At 43.9% G+C, this 14,096-nt stretch overlaps 1 protein-coding gene across 5 annotated transcripts in view; it reads right to left on the reverse strand.

The window, feature by feature from the left end:
• BFAR (bifunctional apoptosis regulator) overlaps positions 1 to 13,441 on the reverse strand; it is a 31,027-nt gene extending 17,586 nt beyond the window's left edge. Inside the window, exons 1-4 of one of the 5 annotated variants that reach the window (XM_041749432.1) lie at positions 13,219 to 13,441; positions 12,052 to 12,100; positions 10,691 to 10,810; positions 702 to 1,038 (exon numbers count right to left, since the gene is read on the reverse strand). In XM_041749432.1, coding sequence (XP_041605366.1) covers positions 702 to 964 — 263 coding nt within the window. In that variant the 5' untranslated portion in view covers positions 965 to 1,038; positions 10,691 to 10,810; positions 12,052 to 12,100; positions 13,219 to 13,441. Of the gene's footprint in view, positions 1 to 701; positions 1,039 to 10,690; positions 10,820 to 12,051; positions 12,101 to 13,218 lie in introns of those variants that run through there. The other 4 variants (XM_041749433.1, XM_041749431.1, XM_041749435.1 and 1 more) reach the window with 4 other exon arrangements.
• Positions 13,442 to 14,096: the final 655 nt, after the last annotated feature.

Raw genomic sequence — 14,096 nt, forward strand, 5'->3', positions numbered from 1 at the left:
TGCATTGGGCTCTACAGGGGGAGCCTGCTTCTCCCTCTGGCTAGGTCTCTGCCTATGTCTCTTATGAATAAATAAAATCTTAAAAAAAAAAAAAGAATAGAAAAAGCATGTTAGTTTAATGTCTTCCTGGAATTTTCTGGTATTCTGTTGGTATCAAGGCAATAGAAGAAAAGCCAGGCCTCAAAGACCTCACAAGTACATTATAAATATGAATAGAAGCAGAACAGAATCTACTACCTGAAAGGTCTTACCATTTGTTGTATGAGACGATGATGGGAAACTACCTCTATTGATACAAAAACTGGAACAGAGATTAGTCAAAGATGATGAATGAAAATGAGCATCAAAAGGAATTATACAGAATTGTGGAGTTATATCACTTTCTCTATTAGATCTGGGGTGTTCTCAGTGGATACAAATCAATAAAAAGCGTTATACAACAAAGGATTATTAAAGCAATGGTTTGATAACCAGAATTTTTTTTCCTCCTTTATGAAAATCACAAACAGATCACGGTCACCCATAAGGGAGTCTGGATCTGCAGTCCTTGAGCTCCCTGCCTCACACACGCCAGCAGATCTAGAATGTGACCATGGTGGGGGGCAGCTCGGTGCCTCTGGCCTTCTCAAACCTAGCTGCTCCCATGAAGAGAAAGCACATTGTGCCAGCTGTATGGGCTACTGATAAGGACTGAGCTTTACCTGAGGAGAATATTGACTTTGGGGAAACCTTCCCATTTTTCTCTGCATTCCGGACACTCTGTTTTCTTCGAAGAGGCCCACCATAAAGCTAGGCAGTGCCGGCAGAAGCTGTGCCCACAGTTCAAGGTGGTGGGGTTAACCAGGATGTCATAACAGCAGTGGCAAGAAAATTCACTAACAGAAATCTGAGGGCTGGTGCTCTTGAGGAGGTCATCGTTGTCATGGGTCACTGCGTTCAGATCGTTTTGCGGAGACTCTTCCATCTCTTAGCAAATTCTGGGATGCGCAGGCACAGAAAACTTCAGACTTAGAAAACTGTTGTAAAGCATCATTAAATCTAGAAAAAAAAAAAAAAGACAACAGAACTAGGACACATAGTTTGAGATTACTGCCATTCTACCAAAGCTGATTTTTAAATGTGACCAATTTAATGTCTAAAAATTCACATTCCATAAACCAAATAAACCTCAGTGAATTTCCTTCTGCTCTGTCATATTTCTGAAAATTAGGGGAAGCAAAACAATGTAGTGTAAAGCTTGATGGACTTGGGGTGGTGGAGAATGCTAGATCTTTCTTTTGCATTTTGCACTAACTTACTTGGAAAATATAATTTCTCTGGCCTGTTTCCCCAATTTCTCAAGTCTTTTCATGTGTATGATTTAAAAACAAAAGCAAAACCAAAACAGCTTCTTGGGCCAGTAAAATGTCTGGAGTTGGCAATAACAGATGTACTTCATGTAAATAATGCCTTTTTAAAAAAAATCCAAACAAATCTGCCTTCCCGTTAGGTAATTATTTCATAAACATGTGCTTTTAGATACTCTCACAGAAAGAGTACCAGGCAGGAAGTAAGTGAAACTTGTTTTCAGAGGGGCCCTGTGCCAGGTAAACTCCCCTGGGGCTCCATTTACCCTTTCCCCCAAATCAACCCAACAAACATCACACCCTCTGGATTTGGCCAGTTTGGTGCCAGAGAAACATACTAATGTTGCTAGTAAGCAAACAGCAAGGGACCACACTCTTCTTATTTTTATCTGGGTCTTAGGAGATTGTTTTACAGAGAGGCAGTATAGTGCAGAACACCATGGAGTTAAAATCCCAGCTTCTCATCAATCATGCACTCCATGACTATGTTTCAGTTATTTGAGCTTGCTGAACCCCGTGTTCTCAATTGTGTAACGATGGTGAACAGAAAACTTCAAGGCTTCTTGTGAGGATCAGAGACAGTTAAAGTGGCAAGGAGAGTGTATGGTGTAAATATATGTAGTGTATGGTGTGAACAGCAACTAATGAAATGATTCTTCATACCATTTCTGGTATTAGGACAGAGCAGGCGCTGGCTGGGAAGTTTCTCCACTTTGCTATTGTGAAGACAAAGTATGTCAATCACTGTTCATCACCCATAGTGCTCATGCAGAGAATGGCTCAAATTTTTCCACTTTGCAGGTACAGTGGTTAAGAAACAGGCGTCAAGGCTGGGCTGCCTGCATTCTTTCTCTGCCACTCACGAGCTGCAGGGACTGGACTTCGTGAGGACTCAGCTTCCTCTTGTGTAAGTAGGGGTGGTAATAGCATTGATCCCCTAATAAATAGGGGAGGTTTTAAGAATTAAGCATGAAAATACAAGCAGAAGTGCCTTGTACAGAGTCTAGCACATGGTAAGTAAACCATATACAGTAGCAAGTTACCTGCTTTCCAAATATAGTCATGAGAATTTCATCACCTTTTATTTATTTTTAAAGATTTATTTATTTTAGAAAAGAGAGAGGGAGAGTGGGGAGGGGCTGAGGGAGGGGGAGAGAGAAACTCCCAACAGATTCTGTACTGTGCATGGAGCCTGACCTGGGGCTGGATCTAAAGACCCTGAGATCATGACCTGAGTGGAAACCAAGAGCCACCCAAGGGCCCCAAACTGTATTACCTTTTACAGAGTGACGTATGACACTTATATAGAAAGCACTATATTTTAAGCAAATCTAGGGGCGCCTGAGTGCTCAGTCAGTTGAGCTACTGACTCTTCATTTTGGCTCAGGTCATGATCTCAGGTTGCGAGACCAAGCCCGGTGAAGTCTGGCGCTCAGGACAGAGTCCGTTTAAGGTTCTTTCTCTTTCCCACTCCCTCCTTCTTGACTTCTTCTCACCACTCTTTTTTCATAAATAAATAAATAAATGGCAAATCTATGAACAAAAACTAGAAGAAAATATTGTGAAGTATTTGTAGTGGTTGTGGGTATGTTGGGTGGGAAGGGTTGCAATTCTTTTGGTTTTCTGTATTTATCAAGTTGTTCTTAATGTAAATGTATAATATTATAATAATTGTAAAAAATATATATATAAAATTGTAAAAAAAACAAAACAAAACACATTCCTTTTGGCCCAATACCAGCGGGGGATTTTTAACTCAAAGAATAAACACAAATGAATTTTAAACTCAGTGTGAAAGCAGAATAGAAATTCCTCATGAGTACTAAAAAGATAATTAGGCAAAGATAAATGTAAAGTTAAAAGATAAACATAAGATACAAAAATTTAAAATATAGTAAATCAAATTAACAGTTATTCACAATAATAAATAATAGTAAAGAAGGGAGAAATCTTTTGTAGAGGCCTAAACTGTTTTTTCTGGGGCACCTGGCTGGGTCAGTCAGTGAAGCATGTGATTTTTGATCTTGGGGTCATGAGTTTGAGCCCCATGATGAGTAAAAGGGGTTACTTAAAAATAAAATCTTAAAAAAGGAAAACAAAAAAACCTCTGTTGTTTGGAAGAGTTCATATAAATGTTCTTAATGACAATCTCTAAATCATTTCTGATAATTCTATTTGCTTATTATTTGTATGTTTAGGAACATTAAAAAAATTCCTAAGTGTTTTCCTTTCGGCAGTCTCTTCAAATTGCTATGGAAATAGGAGATCTTATACAGGATTTTAGAAAAAGAAATCATTTTGATAAAGTAGTTCCTTTATCTGGTTAATATTGATTAAACAACTACCACGAGGAGAATAGTATTCTAGGAAACAATAGTTGAACCACTGCAATTTATTTACTTACTTATCATCATTTAAAAAATATTTTGTTTATTTGATAGAGAGTGAGTGTGAGCGCTCCTACAAGAACAGGGGTAGGGAGGGGCAGAGGGAGAGACAGGCTCCCCGCTGAGCAGCCCCCCTCCCCCCCAAGACAGGGCTTGATTCCAGGACCCTGGGATCAGGATGTGAACCAAAGGCAGACGCTTAACCAAATGAGCCACCCAGATGCCCTGAACCACTGCTATTTATTGAGATTCTATGAGCTGGGCAGTGTGCAGGCCCTTTAGGTACATTCAGGATCTCATCTGGATTCAGTGTCAGAGGAAAGATCCCAAGGCTTCCAATGAGGGCTGGGCAGGGGGTCAGAAAAGAGGGGCCTGATGTGGGCACTGCTTGTCGGTGTTTTCATGGGGAGCAGTGAGTGACCCTAGAGTGACAGGTCTGGTACAGGGGGCTTTTGTGCCTAGTTAGTGACAGGTGGGTCTACATAAAGGTTTCAGGGGCAATCAGATCAGCAAAGCTGTGCTTGAGGATGACAAATCCCTCAGGAAGGAGGGCAAGACTAGGATAACTTAGAAATAAAATGTTTATCACTCTGGGACAAAGGTAACAAAAAATGAAAAGAGCAAAGGAATGAAAGGTGATAAAGCCATCAATGTATCTGAGAGACATTAAGAAAATAATGTATGGGTTCTTGTGACTAGAGAGAAAGAATGATCAAAGATGCTGCCTAGGTGTCAGAGCTAGGAAAGAAAGGTACTTGTGATAGAAATGGGTCACTGTGACTGCATGGGGCCAATCTTAAAAAGAAGTGGAGTTTTAGAAAAGTTGAGTTTGAGGTAATGATGACTTCCAAACAGAAGTGTCTAATGAGCAGCTGGAGATACAAAACTGTAGTTGGAAGGAGGTCAAGGAGGCCTTCAAAGTGATCTGCAGAGAACTGACAATGTGTACTGAGAAATTGTCATTTCTCACCAATTAGCCTTTTAAAACTAGGAGGTAAAAGCAGTTCCTAGCTTACAGGCTCTGAAAGTTTTTTTTTTTTCTCATGGGAGAAAACAAACCGCATGCTGGCATCTAAAATGTCTTTTTAAGTTGTATTTTGAAAAGCTGAAGTAGCCACTAACTTTGTCTTTATTTATTTTTTTTTTTTAATTTTTATTTATTTATTATAGTCACACACACAGAGAGAGAGAGAGAGAGGCAGAGACATAGGCAGAGGGAGAAGCAGGCTCCATGCACCGGGAGCCCGATGTGGGATTCGATCCTGGGTCTCCAGGATCGCGCCCTGGGCCAAAGGCAGGCGCCAAACCGCTGCGCCACCCAGGGATCCCTAACTTTGTCTTTAAAAACTGTCTTTAACAAACTAGAAAAACAGCACAGACTTTGATTATATCTTAGGAATGTTGCTAGCTTCAGGTTACCCTCAATCCAAAATGTGAAAGCTAAGGGAGAAAGAATACACGTCTTAACCAAAGTCAGTTAATGTCTTCTGCTATTTCTGTCTGGCTGCATTTGGGTTATTTCCATGAGGAAAAGCAGCACTTTCAGAGGAAGAAAGCACCTCTTAAGTGATAAAATGTAGCTCAGACAAGTTCCAAACAGCAGGTCAACACATCCTCCTGCACTGGCAATGATTAAAGGCCTCTTTGAGACCAGTTCTCGAGGATGTTTATAGATGTTCTCTATAAACTCAGCCCACAGCAGGAGCCGTGGGAGGGTTGGCTGGCTCTTTAGGAGTCCCTTCACAAGTAAGTACGCATTAGAATGTCCCTGTGGCCCCCTGTCCTTTTTTCCTCTCAAAGGCCCCAGAGAGGACTGGTAGGTGATGGGGGTGGGGAGGGGGGGGACCACAGACGGACTAATTCCATTCTCCACCCCTGGTGCCCTGGTTCACGTGGATACCCTTTGGTTTGTGTTTAAGCCTCACACGAAATGACAAGTGTTAATTATCTAGTTCAAAACTAAGGAGGGAGAATGCCTGAGTTTGGAAAAGTCTGTGAAACTGCAAACAGAGGTGAGTTTAAAATGACAGGTTGCCCACCAAAGAATTGAAGAGTACAGCAAACCTCTGGAGACTGAGTCACTCTGAGGTGTTGTGGTTTCTTGAATCAAAATTTGCATCTTTAACTAATACCTGGCACGTCTCTTGACATGCCCTAAAATTACATGCCAAAGTTGTGTTTGTTCATATGAGTGTAATATGACCACTTGCCTGAAGGAAATCTATACTTGTTAGGCTTTCAAAGAGGATTACCCGAATGAAGTTAAAAACTACCATGTAGGGACGCCTGGGTAGCTCACTGGTTGAGCATCTGCCTTTGGCTAAGGGCGTGATCCTGAGGTCCTGGGATCGAGTCCCACATCAGGCTCCTCGCAGAAAGCCTGCTTTTACCTCTGCCTATGTCTCTGTCTCTCTGTGTGTCTTTCATTAACAAATAAATAAAATATTTTTTAAAAAAAACCTACTGTTTATCCACCAGGATAGACTTAAAAAAAAATTTTTTTTAAAATTTTATTTAGAGAGTGAGAGCACTCACACATGCAGGGGAGAGGGAGAGGGAAAGGGAAAGAATCCCAAGCAGACTTCCTGCTGAGTGCAAAGCCTCACCTGGGCTGATCTCACAACCCTAGCATTATGACCTGAGTTGGAACCAACAGTCAGACACTTAAGCCACCCATGTGCCCCAGGACAAAGACTTAACAAAAATGTATTTATTTTAGAGAGAGTGAGATAGTGCAAGTGGGAGGGACAGAGGGAGAGGGGGAGGGAGAGAATCTCAAGTCGACTCTGTGCTGAGTACAGAGCTTGAAGCAGGGCTCGATCCCATGACCTGAGCTGAAATCAGGAGCAGGACACTTCACCGACTGAGCCGCCCACATGCCCCCAGGATAAAGAGTTTTTAATGCTCTACCTCCCTCTGTTTCCTAGACTGATTATTATAATGAGCTACCTGGTGAGCCTTTCCACAGTGATGCAATATTACTGTCGTGAACTTCCACCCTGTGTCCTGGAACAGTCTCCGCATGGGCAGCCACCAAGTCTATCGTGGTGACATCTGGCTTTTGGACAGGCTTTCACATGGTGCTCCTCTTTCTTACCCTACCCTCTCTTTCTTTCCTCTTCTCTCCCTTTCTCTTGAATTCAATGCCGGCAATTCAATGAAAAAAATCTGATTTCATATAAAAATCCAGACTTCTGGCTTCTGTTGAAATAAGTCAGATGATCTGGCATGACTAGGATGTCATATGGAGTGACAAGCATCAGCTTGAGCTAGGTAACTCTGAAGCTACACTTTTCAGATAGGGCATGCCCCGCTCGGGTTTGCTAGTCCTCACCCACTCACTTTTCCTCATTTCTGTTTCCTGTCTGACCTCGGGCATATCTGTCTGAATATTTGTGTTTTCATAACCTCTCCCTTAGGTGATGCCTTCAGAGTCTACTGAGGAGTGTACGATGCTTCTGGGTCTTGGGCTAGCATGCTTTAGTTATGTCAGCTTACAGTTTTCCTGTCCCTTAATTTGCGGGCAGGTTTACAATCATTGCTGAGAAAGTGATTGCCTATCAAGTCTTCCAAAAAGTTTTCTAAATTACTGCTTCTATTCTCCTTTACCTTCAGAGGCCAGATATCCATGTTTAGTAGGTTCCATGTGTGAAAGGCTCTGGATGGATCTGAGAACAAGTCTAAAAATTCTAAGTTGGCTTTAGTCTTATTATATCCAGAGACCCAGGTCAAAATGAATTAAGTGAGAGTTTGTGGGCTCTTCCATATATCAAATATTTAGTATAGGCCTTTGCGACATCTGCTTTAATATTTTGGAGTTATTTACTTCCTGGCCCTGAGAAACAGTATAATTTTTTCCGATGTTTATTTGCACCATATAACAATGGTGTGTACACCTCAGTTTTACAATCACCAGACAGTTTTTGAGTCCCAGCTTCACTGTTTATTAGCCATGAGACTGTGGGCAAATTAGTCAGTTTTGCCAAGTCTCCCATTAACATAGAAAGGAATGGGGTTCCTACTGCCTACCTCACATGAGCATTAAAGAGACACATGTAAGCAGTAGCACATAGGAAGCATTCAGTAAATGTGGTCTCCTCTTCCACTTCATGGTCCATATGTCTGACACTTTCCCAACCGTGTAAGTGAGAAATCCCAAAGGTTCTCATGCTCATGCCATATAATCAACAATTTGTTCTGATATCTCACCAATGTAACTTTTAAAACACCTGGAGAGATTTTACTTCCTGAGGAAAATACAATCTCTAAAATTTCAGTGTCAAGAAATGGCATAAAGATTTGGAAAACACAAATACGTAAAATATAACATGAACACACTGTACAGTTGATTTCTTCTTCAACGTCCATAGGGTTTGGTCTGTTGGCACAACTGATAGGTAACAATTATCACAGTCTGATGACTTGGGCAATTTCAAGATCTCTATCACTGGAACCTTTTTTAGGTTTCCCCAAAGAAATACCTGACATGCTATAGTTATCTGAAAAATCTATGAAGGAAGAAAAAGTACTGAGATACAATCTCCCAATCATTCTGTGTGATTAAAGAACTTGCAAGGAACTTGGCTACTGCTCCCTTGAAAGGAAAATTGTTTGACTTGATCAACTACTTATCTGTGGGTTCATCTAACCGACTACTCTCTGGAAGGAGGTTGCAGCACTGCTGTCACCTGTTCGATGCCTCAGTAACCCCAGGAGCAATTAATACAATAATTTGCATTGAGTTTATCAAAGAGGAATGCATTAATTCTGAGTTTAAGTGGAGAAATTTTTTAAAAGATTATTTATTTATTTATTTATTCATGAGAGACACACAGAGAGAAGCAGAGACACAGGCAGAGGGAGAAGCAGGCTCCCTGCAGGGAGCCTGATGTGGGACTCTATCTGGGACTCCAGGATCACGCCATGAGCTGAAGGCGAGTGCTCAACCGCTGAGCCACCCAGGTGTCCCTCAGTGGAGAATTTTTATACCTTAGCTTATAAAGATGTCACGTAATGACTGATAACTCTTTAGAAGTCATAATCTTCAAAGTGCTTTGTTCACTGGCATAGAATTACAGTTCTACCTCTATTCAACAAAATGTTTACTGTGACAAGAGTACATGCCAGCATTTTAGGAATAATCCTTTGGAAGACTAATTTATTGGGATTCCAGCCTGAAAATATAATCTCAATCATTACTTAGCAAAGATGTTTCACTGCAAGAATACAGAAATTTTGGCTTCCTATGGGCCTTTAAATAGGCTATTTATTCCTTGTCATTACAAATTACACGACAACAAAGAATAATGACCATTGCTAATATTTACTGAGTCCTTATAATGTGAAACGCAACTCTATAATTATTACTCTCACTCCATTTTACAGATGAGAAAATGGAGACCTCATTAATATAGGGCAGAGTCAGGTACTGAATCATGGTCTCAATAAAATGTGACCTTGTAACTCTATATTATCCCAATAACATAATCAGTAATAGCTAATGGTTCGAAGGACAAATTTGCTCCTTTATGCTGCTATTAGAAAGTTGCGAAGTCCAAACTGGAGAAAATAAACTAGGATGTGAGAACACTGCGTTTTGGAACACGAACTCCAGCTTGTGGCTATTAGGGAGCATGGGGTTCCATGAGATAAATAAGCAGAAGCAGTCACAATAGAAATAGGGGTTAGAGGGGCACCTGGCTGGCCAAGTAGGAAGAGATGCAACCTTTAATCTCAGGGTCATGAGTTTGAGCCCCACACTGAGATTAAGTAACAGAGATTACGTAAATGAATAAATAATTAAACAAACAAACCTAAAAAAAAAAAAAAAAAAAGACACGGGGTGCCTATTTCTGCCACCCCAGGTCTACTTCTGGAGACACCACTATATACAATAGTAGAATTACTACAGACATTTTAAATGTCCAAAGAATGACTGCACACTTCTAGTGACTATGAGATACAAAGAAATGTGCCCACATGTAAGCAAGGCAAGGGTAAGAAATAGCAATAAAAAGAGAATATATATATATATATATATGTATATATATACACACACACACACACATTAAAGAGAATATTATGTGTATTTCTTGTAGGTGGCAGAAACTGGCTTTCATTAATACAAGAGAAGCATTTCCGGGCTCTTACCATATCAACTCTTATCCAAACAGATTTTCTTTCTGGAAGGAGTCAGAAATTACCAGGGCAAAGGTAGCTAGCTAACTCACAGGAGGTTGACTGGCTGCCTGAACTCAGGCATGATTTACTGCTCGTGAGAGGTACTGGGCAGAACAACACACAGAAGGCTGTTCTGGCTCTCCGAGACTGCTTTTGTTTCTGTTACGTGGCTTATACTCAGTGACCTATCCTGTACTAAATGCTGTAGATGTAACTTGTGATTAAAAAAACTGGTCAGTAAGCAGACTTCAGTTATCAGTTTGAGTTGTCTTTCCCTCTCCAATCAAATTCTGAGCTCTTTTAGATCAGGTATCAAGCCACGGAGTTCTATTATTGTACCTGAAGTAGCTGGCACAAAGATGGGTTCTGGATATTTGCAGATGAAAATCAAATCAACATGTATCTGACCCCCTATTGTAGTAATTTCTTTAGAATCTCTGACAGAATCACCTGCAAGGTTGGTGAACCTGAATAAGGATATCTGAGAGAGAGAGGCCCAGGAATGTACATTTTAAACAAACCCCTTGGGCAGCCCGGGTGGCTCAGCAGTTTAGCGCTGCCTTCAGCCCAGGGCCTGATCCTGGAGACCCGCGATTGAGTCCCACGTTGGGCTCCCTGCATGGAGCCCGCTTCTCCCTCTGCCTGTGTCTCTGCCTCTCTCTCGTGAATAAATAAAATCTTTAAAAAATAAATAAACAAAGCCCTTAGGAGATGCTTGCGCATACAGACGTTTGGGGACTAGAGAGCTGTTGCATACTAATAAATAAATGTACATACCTAAATATGTTTCACACAAGGTACGGGTAAGGTGTGAGCAAAATAAAGTTTAAATAACACTTCCAACATCATTTCCTCTTCTCTCCAATCTCTCCTCTCTCCAATGTCTGAATCATCCTCCTGGAGCAAAATTCCAATCAAATGTTTCCTTTGCTCAAAACCTTCTTGACCATGAGAAATTAAAGCCCATAATTGTAAGCTTGTCATTTAAGAATCTTTATGGAATGCTAAAAAAAACCAACACAACTTTTTAATGAGGCTTTTTTTTTTTTTCCCCCTAAAGTAGGCTACATGCCCATAGTGGGGCTAGACTTCATGATCCTGAAATCATGAGTCCCATGTCCTATGGACTGAGCCAGCCAGGAGCCCCAATACAAATTTTTAAGTAGAGTAGTAGAAAGTCTGGAGCCAGAAAGACTGATTTCAAATCCCAGCTCTACCAATTCATGGTGTGACCTCAGGCAAGTCACTTAATCTCTGCCTCCGTGTCCTCAACTATAAAACGGGGATATTAATACTACATTACTGATAAGGGTGTTGATAGGAGTAAATGAATAGATGCACCACACTCAGAATAGTGCCCAGCACATAAGTGCAACATAAATGTTAGCTAATACTATTATTTTTATTTTATTTTATTTATTTATGATAGGCACACAGTGAGAGAGAGAGAGAGGCAGAGACACAGGCAGAGGGAGAAGCAGGCTCCATGCACCGGGGGCCCGATGTGGGATTCGATCCCGGGTCTCCAGGATCGCGCCCTGAGCCAAAGACAGGCGCCAAACCGCTGCGCCACCCAGGGATCCCTAATACTATTATTATGATTATCTCCTACTTCTTTAGTTACCAATGACACTTTGGTCCCATCTCTTAATTCCTGCTCCTTGGTCCATTTTTCTGTAACACACTGTTCCCGTCATCTGTAATGCAGCTCCATACCTTCACTGGGTCAAAAGTATTCAACTGACAAGATCCAAATCCTCAAGATGCATGGGTGGCTCAGTGGTTGGGCGTCTGCCTTCTGCTCAGGGTGTGATCCCAGGGTCCTGGGATCCAGCGGAGCATCAGGCTCCCCGCAGGGAGCCTGCTTCTCCCCCTGCCTGTGTCTCTGCCTCTCTCTGTGTGTCTCTCATGAATAAATAAAACCTTTAAATCAAATTAACCCTTCCTGCCTCTGTGCATTCATGTAACTTTGATTTGTGCGTCTTTCCTCATCTCCTGGACTGTAATTTCCCAGGAGAGCCTTGTATACTCAAAACAGTTCTTAGGAACAGAGAGAAGTGAGTTCCAAACAGGCCGCAGTTTTTCTCCCCAGGTCTCCTCTTCCCCATTCTTAAGTCCAAGATAATAATAATATCTACCTTGAAGGAGGTTTAGATGTAAACTCTATCCACACGTACTCAAGAGAGCCTAGAGAACAACAGATGTATTAACAGTTGGCACCTACGGAGTGCGGGTTACGTGAGTAGGGTCAGCGCCAAGCGGTAGGGCACGAAGTCTTTCCAGCACGTCTATGCAGACAGGCAGAGAAACGCAGAACACATCTGACACCCAGACTGGCTGTTTACGAAACAGCTTTGACAAGAACAAACCGAACCACCTAAACTCACACGTGCACCCTGAGCCGCCGGGTCGGGGCTGTGCCTGGAGAAGAGAGGAAAGAGCTTCTTCCTCCTATTGGCCTTTCCGAGGGTGACATCAAGACCACCCTCCAAAGGACCGACCAATGAATGGGCTATAGCAGGGAGGACCCAACGGCGACAGCTGAGGGCATGACAGCGTCTGGGCTCTTTCTCTTCTCCATCAAAGTTGGGGGGCGGGGGGGGGGGAGGGTGGCCGCCCAGCGACCGGCTAAAGATCCTCAGTTAAGACGCAACCCGATTCTCGGTTACCCTTTTTTTGTTTTTTTCTTTCTTTAAAGAAAACTCCCTTTATGCACAAGTTCCCATTAGGAGCCGCGGAATCAGAGCAGCTGGGTTCTCGCCGAAACGCAGCGCGACTTTTTTGCGGTTTCTCTGTTGCCTTTTGTGCGCGTCCGTTACCCTGTTTGATAACGGGAGCAATCGTTCCGCTTTCGGGCAGGAACTGCCTCGCCGGTCGGACCCGAAGCCCAGGTTATCAGGGGCCTGATGGATTCTGGACGCGCCGCCCAAGGCTGCGGCTGCGGCTGCGGCTGCGGCTGCGGCTGCGGCTGCGGCTGCGGCTCCGGCGGGGCGGGCGTCCCTTCGTCCCCCTCCCCCCCCCCCCCGCCCGCCCGCCCTCCCAGGTGCACGGAAGCGATGCCCCCTCCCTCCCGCCCCGGGGAGGTCCCGCAGCGGCCAGCTGAGCCTGACCCCCGAGGGCACGCAGGCGAGACCCGCCGGGCAAGGACGCGGGGGAAGAGCGGCCGCCCGGGGGTCCGCGCCCCGCGGCCCGGACGGCGCCGCTCGGGCCCCCGGCCTGCCTGGAGCCCCGCGCACCCTCTCCGACCCGTCCCTCCCCGCCGCCCGGATCCCCAGCCCCGGCCTCCCCGCCACGCCGGCGCTTACCACCGCACTCCTTCCGGGCCCACCCGGCCGCCAGCCGCCTCCCGGACCCCCGCGGAAGCGGAGGAGAAGGAGGCCGCTCCACTTCCGGAAGCCAGCGAGGCCTCACTGCGGAGGAGCGTGCCCCCGGCCCGCGACCATAGAGAAGCCGCGCCCGCCGCCCAGCCCGCTCAACCCCGCGACCTCCCCGCTGCCTAGAGCGGCCACTCCCCGGACCCGGACTTGGGCGCATGCGTGCCGCTCCCATCCCGCCCTTTCCAGGGCTGGGGCTGGGCTGTTCCAGCCCGAGGGCGAGGCGGGTGTCACGTTCAGGTCGTCCCGGGAGCGTGTTTCTGTGTCTGGAGGAAATTAAATATTATAAGACCGCGCTGTAGTGCCCGTTTTTTTTTTTGTTGTTAGTTTTTGTTTGTTTGTTTTTTGCCTTCGTATGGTAGGCAGAAAAATCCCAGGACCTTGGCTGAAGTTCCATTTGCAGTATTAAGAACTGGAATTAAAATGACTTTATCACCATGTTTTTCTCCCAGTGTCTTGGTCTCTTGAGAATAGATTGTGTTTTGTTTTTATTTTATTTTTTTAAAAAAGATCTTATTTATTCCTGAGAAGCAGAGAGAAGGAGAGACAGGCAGAGGGAGAAGCAGGCTCCCTGTGGGGGCCTGATGTGGGACTCGATTCCAGGACCCCTGGGATCATGCCCTGGGCCATCTAGGCGTCCCTGATTACCTGGTTTAAAACCACTGGCCCCAGGAAAAAAAAAAAAAAAATTAAAAAAAAATAAATAAAACCACTGGCCTGGAGGTTTGTTAAACTGATCATTTGGGATGACATTCCCTCCTTCCTCCCCCGCCCCCCACACATATATCAAATTGGCAAAGAATTAAAAG

The sequence above is a fragment of the Vulpes lagopus genome, chromosome 3 (genome assembly GCF_018345385.1).
Source record: "Vulpes lagopus strain Blue_001 chromosome 3, ASM1834538v1, whole genome shotgun sequence".
Taxonomy (NCBI): Eukaryota; Metazoa; Chordata; class Mammalia; order Carnivora; family Canidae; genus Vulpes; species Vulpes lagopus.